Genomic DNA, 14600 nt, shown 5'->3' with positions numbered 1-14600 from the left:
ACAAAAAATTATTGCAGCTCATAATTAAGTAGGAATTTGACAAACCTTCATGCCTTCAATGCCGATTTTTGTACGAACAGAATATCGTGTGAACACCAAGCTGAATTTGGGAACACAGTACAGCAACATGTTGTTTAACTGTAGTGGGTGGAGAAAATCATAGAGAGTCTGAATTAACCTATTTCAATATAATACACATCCAGAAATTGAATTAATAATCAACAATTTTAGCTGAAATGTTGCGCGTTTGACTGTCTGAATTGAGTTTCTCCATTTTAAAGATGTTGCCTGCCCATTATAAAATTCCTTACCTAAATGGATCATAGCATTTTTTTCTGTTTATATCATAGATATGTATAACTATCAATTCAAATGCTGATCATTAAATATCGATTTTCTAAAGTAGAGAAAGTGCATGCAAGGGAGCTCAAAAGGTCTCATGGTAAGATATGGAGAAGAATAATTGTGGTTCTAATATGATCCCACACCAGATGAAGTTACCATGCAAAGTACAGTCTTCTCAACCTTGCCCCTCACTTGTGGTAGGTTGGCCCTTGGGTTAAGCTCACCAGCAGTCATCTCTCTCTAATGAGAGAGTGTGAGAGAGAGTGTGAAAGAGAGAGAGTGTGAAAGAGTGAGGGTGTGAGGGTGTGAGAGAGTGTGAGAGAGTGTGAGAGAGTGTGAGAGAGTGTGAGAGAGTGTGAGAGAGTGTGAGAGAGTGTGAGAGAGTGAGAGAGAGTGAGAGAGAGTGAGAGAGAGAGAGAGAGAATGGCCACATAGTCCTCCAGTACTATGGCAACTTTAATTTTTGACAAAATGATCAACAGTTCTCATTACCTCCAGCCAGGTTATCCAGTTTGTGCCTTCTTATTAGTAGAAGCACTTACCAAGAAAAGATATCTTTCTTGTGAAGACGTGTTGCGAGCAGCCAGTTTAAGGATTTGCCCCTTTTTTATCAGTTCATTTGATGGATTAACAATATCTTCCTCTTCACCTCCTAACATTTCATACACGTCAATCAGTTTCTTCATCTTATCCTAAATGTAATAAAATATTAGCAATCTCTTCAAGTTTAAATTTTAACTTCTATTTAGAAGAAACATTACTCCAGGTAATTTTCTTTCCTGTTTTTAAGGTTTTGATGCTCTGTGCCCTCTACTTTTAACAAATTGTAACAAATTATTGGATAACCAAAATCAATTTTGGGCTGGTCATGAACTGATATGCAAGTTTAGATGTTTGGAAGGAATGTTGGAATGGAAATTATTTTTCCTTCCAAGATAGAAGTGCATAACTTCTGGTTCTGGCCTAAGGATGGTGTTGAAATTGGAAACAAATGAACTGTGAGCAAGTGTTTGGAACATCTTGACATTTTACACTGAAGCTGATTGTCAGTGAGTTCTTAGTATTTTATATTTTATTGTAATCTAGCCTATTCTCCCCTTTCACTGTAATCGTTAACAGTGGAGCCACAAGTAAACTGGTCACAATGCTTGTCATTTTCAATCTTATCCAATCAGATTAGTTGGTTGCAAGTGTAGCTGCATGTGATTCCAAGGGGTCAATAAAAAATACCGCAATGTTTGCTGACACCAGCAACTGCAGGCAACTACATGTGCGCTGATTAAGGAACGGATAGTGTAAGGTCCCAAACACTAACATCATTGTGTTAGACTTTGCGAGTGACATCATGTACAAATGTATTACTGCCCATGAGCAGGGAAGCACACACGATTTTGAATTGAGTTTCAGGGGTCGGGAGAGGGGATAGCGGATATGGGACAAGTGGGAATCCCCCAGAGTGAGAAAGGAAGGGGATCCAGGAATCCAGGCCGTGGTGATGGGGAGACAGAATGCAAGCAGGGCCAAAAATCTGCACGCGTGTCTTAAAACAGCACATAGCACGTGTGCTTCGGTGTGAGCAAACACAATGTGAAAATAGCTACTGTTTTGTGTACCGAGGTTTGAGACACGTCATGGCAGATGGTGGAATTTGAATTTAAATTTAATAAAATAAAATAATTTAGGATCTTCTGATGACCATGAAACATTGTCGATTGTTGGAAGACCAATCAAGCTCAATAATGTTCTTCATGGAAAGGAATCTGCCATCCTTGTCTGGTCTGGCCTACACATGACTCCAGACCCACAGCAATGCAATTGACTCAACTGCCCTCTGAAATGGCCAAGTGAGCCATTCGGTTCTACAGGTCACCATAAGTCTCAAAGAAATGAAACCAGATGAACCGCCCATATCAACTTATGCGCTGGAAGAGACAATGGCAGAAACAACCCTATCAATTCTGCAAAGTTCTCCTTACTAAAATCTGTGGGCTAGTGGAAATATTTGGAGAGATACCCCACAGACTAATCAAGCAACGGCTTCACATTGTCATATTTATGAAATCATGCCTTACTGACAATGTCCAAGACACCACCATCACCATCCCTGGAAATATTAACAGACCCAGCAGAGAACAGTGGTAAATTGTCAGGGGGCAGTTGCCCTGAGAGTCCTCAGTATTGACTCCAGACCCCATGAAGTCTCATGATTTCAGATTAAATATGGCCAAGGAAACTTACTGCTGATTACCACATACTGCTCTTCCTTGGCTAATGAATCAGTACTCATGTTGAACAACACTTGCAGGAAGCATGGAGGGTGACAAGGGCACAAAACATACTCTGGGTGGGAAACTTCAATGTCCATCACCACTGGTGGCTTGGCAACAGTACTACTGTTTGAGATAGTCAGGTCCTAAAGGAGATAGTGGCTAGACTGGCTCTGTGATAGGTGGTGAAAGAACTAAAAAAAAAAGAGGGAAAAACATTTTTGACTTCATCTTTACCAGTCTGCTGGTTTCAGATGCATCTATCCATGACTGTATCAGTACGAGTGACCACATTCAGATTGAGAATATCCTCTATGTAGGATGGTACTACCACTGTGCTAAATGGCTGACAATGAACAGATCTAACTCAAGACTGGGCATCTATTCAGTGCTTTGGGCCAACAGTAGCAGAGTTGCACTTCAGCATAATCTGTGACCTCATCAGCTGGCATATTCCCCAGCCAGAAATGCCAAATGGATGATTGATCTTGGCTCCTCTAGTGATCCCCTGCATCACAGATACCAGTTTTCAACCTAATTCAATTCACTCCAATTGTGAAGAATTGGTTGGAGGCATTAGATACTGCAAAGGCTATGGGCTCTGACAATATTCTTGGAATAGTACTGAAGACTTGTGCTCCAGATCTTGCCGCTCCCTAGCCAAGTTCTTCCCACACAGCTAAAACACTGACATCTACCAAACAATGTGGAAAATTGCCCAAAGTAGGACAAATCCAACCTTGTCAATTACTGTCATAAGTTTACTCTAGATCATCAGTAAAATGATGGAGGGTATCATCAGTGCTATTAAGCAACACCTTCTCAGCAATAACCCACTCAGTGATGCCCAGTTTGGGTTCTGTCAGGGCCACTCAGCTCCTGGCCTCATTACAGCCTTGCTTCAAACATGGACAGAAGTGAGGTGGGAACTGGCAATAACAAGGGAACCTTCTGAACAGTCCTTACACACCCACCCACCTTCTGCACTCCAAAGCTTGCAAATTTAACCATGAAGCCTAGCCCAATACCACACAGGAGTCAATGAGCAGTTTGCTAGCCACAGAAGTGCATTGGTCTTGTTTTCCTGAGCTCCGAGGAAGATTTCTCCAGCAGCTTTGTGAAATGAAATCAAACAAGCTGCAGTAAATCAGATTCACTACAATCTGTAAGTAGATGCAATTAGAGACATGTTCATGACTAGGAAGTCTCACTGTCTGTATGCTTCACAATAACTATTTAGTACAAAAATCACTGACAACTCCTAAATTTGGATTTTTCTGTCTTTTTTTGTATTAAGGACCCTGGTGTTTACAATGTTTTCAATTGTAATTACTCGCAATTGGCAATCCTACAGGTTATCCTGACATGTGCCCTTTATGGAAAGAAAACTTTAAAACAAAAAAAATCTTTGCACTCACCATCATACGGATTGCAGCATCTGAGTGCGTGGCTGCAGTGGAAATAATTTCAAGGGACTCTGAAAAATAGTAAATAGATTAAAACGTTAAAATACTTAGCTTAATTATCCAAAATCACAATGTGACAAAGATTTTCACTAATGCATTTTATAATGTTAAGTTAATTGAAAACATAAAAGTGGAAGTTATGGTCAGTGAAATTATCAGAAAACAATTCAAATGTAAAGTCCCAGGTGGCATTATTACCCCAATTGTTTACATGGGTCACCAATGGCAAGTGAACCCTGAGCTGAGGTTACAACTTTAAAATTGTTATTCTCCAAAATTGCCAGAGCCTCTAAATTGGTGTTGTACTTTTAAAAGTCCAATGTAAACTTTTGGAAGTTCACACTGGAGCAATTCTTCACCACCAGTTTGTACCAACATTCATTACCATACGATGTTCCAGAAATATGCCGAACCATTAGCATTTTAACATGTAAGAGACTGGTGTACAGTGGTTATATTACTGGGTTAGCAATCCAGATACCTGGACTAATGTCCTAGAGTTCAAATTTCATCCGCAGAGGTTAAAAGTTTGAATTTAATTATTAGACCAAAGCTAGGTAATGGTGGAATCCTTTGAGGAGAAAGTGAGGTCTGCAGATGCTGGAGATCAGAGCTGAAAATGTGTTGCTGGAAAAGCGCAGCAGGTCAGGCAGCATCCAGGGAACAGGAGAATTGACGTTTCGGGCATAAGCCCTGAAGAAGGGCTTATGCCTGAAACGTTGATTCTCCTGCCTCAATGGTGGAATCCTGTTGAGGTGACAGACATTTTGTCCGCCTCCTGGAGAAATGGTAAGAGACCCACATTGTCTCTTTGTAAAAGCTCCACCAAACCATAAGCCAGCAGCTCTTGTGATCAGGGAGGCTATGGCTGCTCCAGAGAAACATCCATTGCAGTCCCAGGATCATGAAGTGTCGAAGACCACAGATAAAGTAATGGGGGAGGCGTGGGTGAGATTCCAGGGGTGTGGGAGAGCAAGGGCTTTGGTAGCAAAGGCAGGTAGTGACTCTTAGCAGGCACCATGTTCATTGATCAGCATTAGTGCCTTTGGTAGAGGGGCCACCATAGTTTTACTTATGACTTGGAGACGCCAGTGTTGGACTGGGGTGTACAAAGTTAAAAATCCCACAACACCAGATTATAGTCTAACAGGTTTATTTTTTTTTAGATTAGATTACTTACAGTGTGGAAACAGGCCCTTCGGCCTAACAAGTCCACACCGCCCCGCCGAAGCGTAACCCACCCATACCCCTACATTTACCCCTTACCTAACACTACGGGCAATTTAGAACGGCCAATTCACCTTACCTGCACATCTTTGGACTGTGGGAGGAAACCGGAGCACCCGGAGGAAACCCACGCAGACACGGGGAGAACGTGCAAACTCCACACAGTCAGTCGCCTGAGGTGGGAATTGAACCCGGGTCTCTGGCGCTGTGAGGCAGCAGTGCTAACCACTGTGCCACCGTGTCACCCACCAGTATTTGGAAGTACTAGCTTTCGCAGTGCTGCTCCTTCATCAGGTGATTGTGGAGAATAACATTGTAAGACACAGAATTTATAGCTAAGGTTTACAGTGTAATGTAACTGAAATTATATATTGAAAAAGACCTGGATTGTTTGTTAAGTCTGTCATCTTTTAGAATGACCATTAGTTTCAGTTCTTTCATATGTAAATTGCAAAACTTTTTTTAAAAAGTTACATTCTCAAGTGCACTTTAACAATTGGTGTCATGTCGGCCCAGATAAGGTATTGAAGGTGTTAACTCCCTGTGAGGCTGTATGTGCCACAATGATCAGACTGATTCTAATCTAAAAAACAGATTTACAGAATCTTACATGGATTCATGCAGTTTTTGAGCAAAGTAAAATTTAATTCTGCAAGTACAAATTCACCTCACAAACTTATATGTGAGTGTATGTGTGCGCGCACATGCATGTGCGTGCGTATGGAGGGGGAGGTGGGACTGAAACAACCTGGGTCTTTTTCAATATATAATTTCAGTTATATCACACTCTAAACTTTTGCTATAAAAGCTGTGTCTTACAATCTTATTCTCCATAATCACCTGAAGGAACAGCATCCTGAGAGCCAGTGCTTCCAAATAACCCTGTTGGACTATAACCTGGTGTTGTGTGATTTTTAACATTGTTTTAGTTGTCATTCGTACAATATGGCTACATGCGACTGGGCTAATACCATGAGCCTTCCAAACTATAACTTAATTTCAGCAAAGGTGAGAAGGTGTGGGGTTCAGGTACACCATCATCCTGCCTAATAAAGTGCCCTTCTCACCTACAAGCTCACCAGTAAGAGCAGAAGGTTCTACCCCATGTAAGCAAAGATGGATAGGTTATCTCTATTTTTCTGACAGCAGGACTATTCTCCTCGGAGAAGAGAAAAATGAAGTTATCCATTAGAGACTGAAAGATGAGGAGAGGTTCTATTCGTTTAAGAAGAACTGATGAGTGGATTAATAACTAGAGATCATGATTCAAAATCATTAAGGAAAAGATTAGATGGTAACTGACTAAATTTTTCCATTCAGTTGTTGGGATCTGGAATACTCCAACCAAAGGTGATGGAAATGGACTTCATAAATAATTTTTGGAAAGGTATTAAAAAGGTACTTGATGATAAAGTAATTTACAGATTACAAACAAAAAGCACAGATGTGGAACTAAGCATTAGGGAAGAAAGGGAACAGAGAAGAATTATCAAAACAGTAAGTAAAGTGAAGGATTTCAGTTTCGATCAGTGATTAGAAAAGACTGATTATCTCCTTAGAATAGAGAAAGGTTAGTGTGAGATGTAAATAATTTTGTAGCTCTAGTAAAGTAACTAAAAAGAAAAATATTTTCGGTGTTAAAAGGATCAGTGAACATATAAAGAAAAAGAGATTTAAGGATATTGAGAGAAAAAAACATGAGAGAAGCTTTTTCTTAAAAAAAAAACTTGGCTAATAGTTACAATTTTGACTATTCTGCCTGAAGAATAGAAGCAGCTAATTCAATAATAAAACTTTCACAAACAAAAACATATTTGGTAAATATTTGAAAGGGAAAAAAACTTGCAGGAAAATGGAGAGAATGTAGGGGTGTGAGACGGATTAGGTACAATGAGTTAATGCAGACACACTGGCTGAACATCCTCATCCGTGCAGTGTCATTTTAGAATTCTATAACTTTGAAGCAGGGTCAAAAAGAAGTGTCATGCAAATTTATCCACAAGGCTGTACACTTGTACTTTTGAAGGTATGACTTTTAAAACTTTCAAATGTTTTGAGATAAGGCAAACTGCTTAAAAAGAAGAGCCACTGAGACTGAGGGTGTGCAAAAAGAGGAACTCCCTATAACCCAGATAAGCATCAAGCACTAACAGAGTTTCTGGAAGACATGAACAAATACAGAGGATGGAATACTGACACCATGGCTGTCACAGACAGAGCCACCAGAGAGAAAAAGTTTTGGAAATACACACTGCAGAAGGTTCACCTCCTGCTCCAGATGAAAAGTCAGTCAATGATGAGCTGGCTGGCCCTTAGAAGCCTGCCCTGCAGTCATAAAATAGTGCAGGCAGGCAAGCTGGCTCAACAAGCTCCCAGTGAGACTACCTCCTGTCCTGACTAGCAGCTCAATAGTGGGCAGTGCTGGGACTACAGACAGATCCACAAAGGACACTCCATGAATTCAGAATCCAGGCAAGTCTAGGAACATTGAGCTGGGGAAAGTTTGGCAAATCAGTGAGGAAACAAGGGAGGAAGGGGAGGTTTTAAATAACTTGCAAGTGGGGAGGTGGTAGTGGGAGATGCTAACTTCTTGTCGGGTGTTTCTGATGGGCAAAGGGTACCCTACAATGTTAGCACACACTTGCCTTCTGCTATTTTAATCACTTGTTAAACCAAGTCATGAATCTTACTTGCAACATATTATGATATCAGCAGCATAATGTTAGGTTAGTTGAGCCTTTAACAAGTTCAACTGACTCTCATTTATTTTTAGCTTGCAGGCAGACTGCTGATGTTGGAACCTGACCACCTTCTGTATTATGGATCTAGGCGTAGGGTGTGGGGGAAGGTGGTGGACTCATCATCCTCTCTACATTACATGGTCCTTTTACCCAAACAAACCCAATAGGCGCACACGGTACCCAGCCATGTATTTCAAGCAAGATTCCAAATACTTCTGGAGATAAGAAGGGAAGTTGCCATCTCCAGTTCTCTCTCAAAAGAAACTGGCCAAGGAGCTGAAAACTTTAAAATAAATGCAACCATCTGCTTGACCTCATACTTGAAGGAAAGTCTTGCAATTGACTCCTTATTACTTAGTGAAAATTAGTTAACTACATTTTAGTTGCAGAAAGATATAGCTTCATGCTTAAAAATAATGCAAATCTTTGTTGCAGTCAATACAGAAGTTTGCTTAGAAGGGTTGATTCACCCATTCTTACCTGGTCACCATGTATAGAAATAGAATCAGAAATATCAGGGAGCATGTTGTATGAAGGAAGGTTAAAAAATATGGAGAAATAATATTCTGGACAAGAGCCCCCTAATTCAAGAATCCCTAAGGTGTGGAACAGTACTCAAATTATTAGTATGTAACACTGCAAATGTAATAAAATGTCTCAAGGTATTTCCTAGCAGCATTGTAAAATGAATGATGACATCAAGTCTAAGGATTTCAGTGGTCAAATAAAATGGAAGCTTAGTCAAAGAGTTTTAAAAAGAGCGTCATAAAGTAGGAAAGAGATATGGGATGATTAGGTGCAGAAAGAGCATACTAGAACTCTCAGCCTAGATAATTGAAGACATGGCCAAAGTTGTTTTTTTGATAAGTATTAACTTTATTGGGATTTGGATATCGCTGACAAGGCCAGCATCTTTTGCTTGTCCCCAGCTGTCCTTGAAGAGGATATCCAGTGCAGGTACACAGTGCTACTGGGAAGGCAGCTCCAAGAAGCAATGATTATTTGAAGTTGACAAGAGGCCAGAATTGAAGGCATGCAGAAATCCTGAGGGGCTATCAGATTGGAGGAGATTACAGAGATGGGGCGGGGGGAGCAACATCATGAAGTGATTGAAAACAAGGATGAGAATTTTAAAATCAAACTTGCTCAAGTCAAGAGGTAGTGCTGGTCAGCAAACATAGGGCTGATAAAGGAAAAGGACTTGCCACTACTTAAGACAAACTGTGAGCAGAATCTTGAATGATGTGAAGTTTATAGACCATGTAATAAGGACATACATCAGGAAATTACTGGAATAGTCTGGAAATAATGGAGGCATAGAGAAAGGAGAGACAAAGGTGAAATCAAAAAATGGTAGCCTTAAAATTGAATCAGAGGCTAGAAACTCATCTCAATATCAACTGTGAGTTTCAGATCGTGAACAGCCTGCCTTAAAACTTAGACTACTACCAGTATTGATACACCCCCATCTGGTTCTGTCTAATGCACAGATTTTGAAACAAAACCCGACTCTGCCTTGGGTTGGGGTCATGGCATATCATCCCAAGTCAAAGCTGGTCAACAACAGATGGTTGCATAGTGGTAATATTACTGGACTAATAATCCAGAGACCCTGGCTAATGCTCTGCAGCCAATGTGGTTGATTAACTATTCTCTGAAATGGCCTTGCAAATCATTCATTGCAAGGGCAGTTAGCGATGGTCAACAAATGTTGGCCTTGACAGTGACATCCTTATCTCATTAAAGAATCTAAAAACAAAACACAACACATCAGTATTGCTTATTGTCTAAGGCTGTAGGCAAAGATAAACAATAAATTAAAAAGGAGGAAAAATACAAAAAGAAATGCACAAAATCTATTAGCAATGTTTACTGTAGCTTTAATTTTGCTGTGTGTTCAGAACCATTGTACTGACCTGATCAATTAACATTATCGGTTTAATACTGAGATCTCTCTTCTACTTCAAAAATAATTCAGACACTGCTTACTTTCTGCATCTTTCCTGTCCAAGGAATCCTGTGGTAGTTTCTTCAAATAATCCTTGAGGAGTAATTCATAGCGAGGAATTCGCTGGATAGGTTCTAACATGTGATGTTGTATCGTGAGAGAACCACAGATCTCTTGTTTCTGAAGGAGAACAAATATCAAAAAATGTATGAATCTAAGCTAGCATGCCCCAAAATAAATGCAATAAAGAAACTAGACACCAGAACTTTAAGTAATTAGCTCCAGCAGTAATAAAGGAGGCTGTAGGAATAAAACGTATTCATTTGGAATGTCCTCTCCATTTTGCCTCCTAGAAGAGATCAATAGCTTTCAGCTCTTATCCAATAGCCAAAATACTGAAACTCTGTGCAGATCACTTTAACCAAATTGTTTCTGCTCTTGCATTTTTGATAAATTCTTCATTTGTTTTACTGTCTATACAATGGTGTTTTGAAGCATATATGTCATTTCAAAGAGCACTAGTAGTCTCCCATAGAATTTTTCATATAAGCCTCAAGCCTTGACAATAAGTAAGTGGATAGAAGGTAGTATTTCATGAGTTATTTCTCCCCCCATCACCCCCAACCTTGTTACAAACTCAGGTTTTCTTATTGTTAACACATCTTTAGCTTCACAAAATTATTTCTTGTTATTTCTATCCATTAAACTTCTCCATCACATTGGTTATCTTCAGTTGTTTGCCCTAAATAAGCAAATGTATCAACTTGTTCCAGTGTGATACCATCCACTTCAATTTTCCCTCCAGTTTCTAGTGGATCAAATTCATCTACTTGCAGTGAGTTAGTTGATCATAACTGGAATAGAGCCAGTCCAGTTATTTTCATGTCCCTGGGCTACAAATTGCTCTGTGGATGCTGGTAATAAAGCCATATATGTTACCTACCCCTAACTGCTCTCAAAGTCTTCTGAACTTGTGGATGAATTTAAATAATTCACTTACTTTGACTCAGCCAAACTGCAAGAAAGGGGATGAAGCAATTTGTGGAGTTTCAACTCCAACTATGTCTATCCAGATGAAATCAGGACGTGAGTCTATTGTTAGAGGTTTGACCTTGCTTCAATAGAGACTGTATTGAAACAAATTATTTATTTGATTGATGATGACCCAATACGATGGGTCAACTTGAGCTACAAATCTTCTCAAACATTGCAACCAATACAATGGCTCATATACAGCTGACGCTTCATTTTCCAGTGAGTACCATAAATTGGATTGCTAATCTTACTAACGAATAACATTTTTGTCTTGACCTTATTAAACAGTGGAACAGACTACAGGAAGGCGCATGGCTTATTTTTGATCCTAATTCATGGATTCATGTGTACGTAAATCAAATTAAGAATGGTGCAGCGATGCCAACTGGTACACTTCTTTACTCAATTATACAACATGAGAGAGAAAGAAGCAAAGTGGTAATGAAGGTGGTAATTATTTTCAGCCCATCACAAATGCTATGCACTTGCTATTGACTTCAATCATCTTCTCATGCTGTATTCTCAGAGTGAACAGGACTGCTCTAATCTTGACATTCTGTTCTGCCAAAAGCTGAGCTTTAACACCCATGTCATATTGATCAGAGACCACTTGATTATAACTTTACACTCAACATGTCACTACTAAACACCTTGCTGGATTTTTATCCTTCAACATCCACAGATTCTAACCTGACTAAAACAGTCTGGTACTATGCCTCATTTGTCCATCATCCTTGCCTTTACTAATTCAAAACAAAACAACTCTTCAAAAGACCCATTATTAAAAAAGATATTACAAGATGCTAAAAGTAACATGCTGCTTTTTCCTAAACATCTTCATGACATTGACTATTTTTGCCATTTTATTTGGCTGTGTTTTCCTTTCCTGAACTGTTCCATTGCTCCAATTCCAGCATTTCTCTTCTCCCTCAGTCTTCCCATTGTTGGTGGTGCAACCTCCAATTATCTCAGACCTATTCTTTAAAGCTTGTTCCTTAAATCTTTCTTTCCATCAACCTTTGAAAAATCTCAGATATTTCATTAATCCTTTGGTTATTTATCCCAATCACACCCTCCTGGATCAGCATCCATTTTACTCATAGCTATTTGTGATGTATCCAAAGCATAATGAATTCTGCTACATATTTCACACTACAATCATATTTTGAAGATTTCTGGAGCATTTATACTTTTTCCACATGTAATATAAACTATATCTAAATATACAAATTTACTTTATGCCAATCTTCATGCCTGTAATTATAAGTTTACAATTGTGCTTGCTGATTACCTGAATTTCTTCAACAATGGCTTTGAACTGTGGTGATCTGCCCATCCAGGTTTTCAGTAGCCCCATGGCTTTTTCAAAGTTTTTCACATATTCGCCATACATCTTCAGAAATGGGGCTAATTTTTGCAAAATATCCCCTATTTGCGGTGTGCTATTCCTAGAACAGATAAATGCAGGCATTACAGTTATGAGAAGTGCTCATGTCCACAGTACAGTATACAATGTTTCCAAGTGTTGTATCATGGAATAATAGCATGTGTATTGGTGCTCGAGTTCCGAAGCAGTGAATTCATAAAGAAATCTATTTAAGAATTCAACAGCATAACTTATGTAAGTGACATCACAATAGTTTTGAGGTTGTTCCATCATTGCGTACTTCAAAAATGAAAGAGGTCATTTAAACATTTATTTAAAAAAGGTACAAAATGATGTAAGAAGAAGAAGTGACAAAGACCATTATTTGTACCAACTCGTGTACAAAAGGGATAATAATGTTTAGGTTCCAAGAGAAATGTTCTTTGAAGAATTAGTGACCAATACTAATATTGGTGTTATGTGCTCAGAAAGGACTGTATGTTTCTAGGCAACAGTCTCTGGAACTCAAACCAAAAGGTGCATGTATAGTAAGGATGGAGTTGCAAAGATTTATTTTCAATAGGAAATTCAAATTTTCCAGAACCAATTAGAAAAGCACAAATATTTGCTATTATCACATTGAAATATTCAATACTAATTTACTGAAACATAACTTTGATTCAGTAAAATCTATATTTCTGTATTTTTTTGGCCTGCATTTTGTGACAGAAAACTAAAAGGGTTTCAAAGACATATTGATTTAATTACAAAGTTGTGCATGAGGAGCTGAGAGCCTCATTACTGAAAAATTTTAAACAAAGAATACACAAGAAACAGAGCAGAGTTTTCCCCACCATAGAAGTCAGGCAGAGTGACAGATATCTCCCTGAGGCTAACCAATTGGATTATGTAACCTTCCAGCCATCAAAGGGATCAAGTTCTATGTGGGAAGACCCATGGTTGATTTTCCCAACCCTCCATGAGTTAAGGCCCTTATTATGTAGTCAATTAAAGTCTACTTGAGGTGTGCAACTTGCCACCAGTCCAATTAACCTTGTAGCTGGCTGAAACAGAGGAGGCTTCCTGCTGGGTTAGGGGTGGAGAGATGGTAGCAGCTGCTGAAAGTCACTCCCTGCCCTTGCCTCTGAGCCCCCATCTTGCGATCCTTTCTCAAACAAAACATCACTTAACTACCTGTCAGGCCGAGTCTTCACATTACCTTGCAGCTAAAAGGCTAGTCCTCCAGCATGTCACTAGGAGAAAGTGAGGACTGCAGATGCTGGAGATCAGAGCTTAAAAATGTGTTGCTGGAAAAGCGCAGCAGGTCAGGCAGCATCAAAGGAGAAGGAGAATCGACATTTCGGGCATAAGGGCTTATGCCCGAAACGTCGATTCTCCTTCTTCTTTGATGCTGCGTGACCTGCTGCGCTTTTCCAGCAACACATTTTTAAGCTCCAGCATGTCACTGCTGTTCAGATGACAGCCTCAGATGTGGCAGGACATCACTGACCCACAAACTAACTGGCTGAGGAAGCCCACTGGGCCAACACTGAAGTGCCTGATTGGCACTTAATCCAATAAGCGCTCTCACTGGCATCCACCCCCACACTTAAAGAGGAAATCAAAAAGGAAAATCTCAGCTATTGAGCCTTGCATTATTTTGTTTGAAATAAACAGTGGATAATAGAATCATCATTTATAACTTTTATTGATCATTAAATACAACATTAAAGTTTTCCAGAAAAGGCTGGCATGAGATTCTGCCAAATCAAAAGTCAATCCCAAGCGGCTAGTAATCTCAGTTCATGATGAATCATAAATAATGCTGAACATTGCACAAATGGCAAATATCTCCACTTCTGATGGAGAGAAGTTCAAGGATGAAGCAAAACTAAAACTAACTTTGTCCAAGACAGTTCTGTTTTTATACTGTGCTGAAAATGTGTTGCTGGAAAAGCGCAGGTCAGGCAGCATCCAGGGAACAGGAGAATCAACGTTTCGGGCATAAGCCCTTCTTCAGGAATTCCTGAAGAAGGGCTTATGCCCGAAACGTCGAATCTCCTGTTCCCTGGATGCTGCCTGACCTGCTGCGCTTTTCCAGCAACACATTATCAGCTCTGATCTTCAGCATCTGCAGATCTCACTTTCTCCTGTTTTTATACTGTACCTTATATACATCACCCATTTATGTACAGCTCTTTAATG

The 14600-nt window shown here is 39.6% G+C and overlaps 1 protein-coding gene across 9 annotated transcripts in view; it reads right to left on the bottom strand.

Annotated features, from left to right (window-relative positions):
- The window catches only part of fgd4a (FYVE, RhoGEF and PH domain containing 4a), a 253803-nt gene that overhangs the window by 24469 nt on the left and 214734 nt on the right, over nucleotides 1-14600 (bottom strand). For all 9 annotated transcript variants that reach the window (XM_043709240.1, XM_043709244.1, XM_043709249.1 and 6 more), the window contains 5 exons: nucleotides 12321-12477; nucleotides 10036-10174; nucleotides 4031-4089; nucleotides 888-1037; nucleotides 46-138 (listed from right to left, as the gene is read on the bottom strand). In XM_043709240.1, coding sequence (XP_043565175.1) covers nucleotides 46-138; nucleotides 888-1037; nucleotides 4031-4089; nucleotides 10036-10174; nucleotides 12321-12477 — 598 coding nt within the window. The remainder of the gene's footprint in view (nucleotides 1-45; nucleotides 139-887; nucleotides 1038-4030; nucleotides 4090-10035; nucleotides 10175-12320; nucleotides 12478-14600) is intronic.

This window comes from Chiloscyllium plagiosum, chromosome 19, assembly GCF_004010195.1.
Source record: "Chiloscyllium plagiosum isolate BGI_BamShark_2017 chromosome 19, ASM401019v2, whole genome shotgun sequence".
Classification (NCBI taxonomy): Eukaryota; Metazoa; Chordata; class Chondrichthyes; order Orectolobiformes; family Hemiscylliidae; genus Chiloscyllium; species Chiloscyllium plagiosum.
This window is presented reverse-complemented; position numbering and strand designations above follow the sequence as displayed.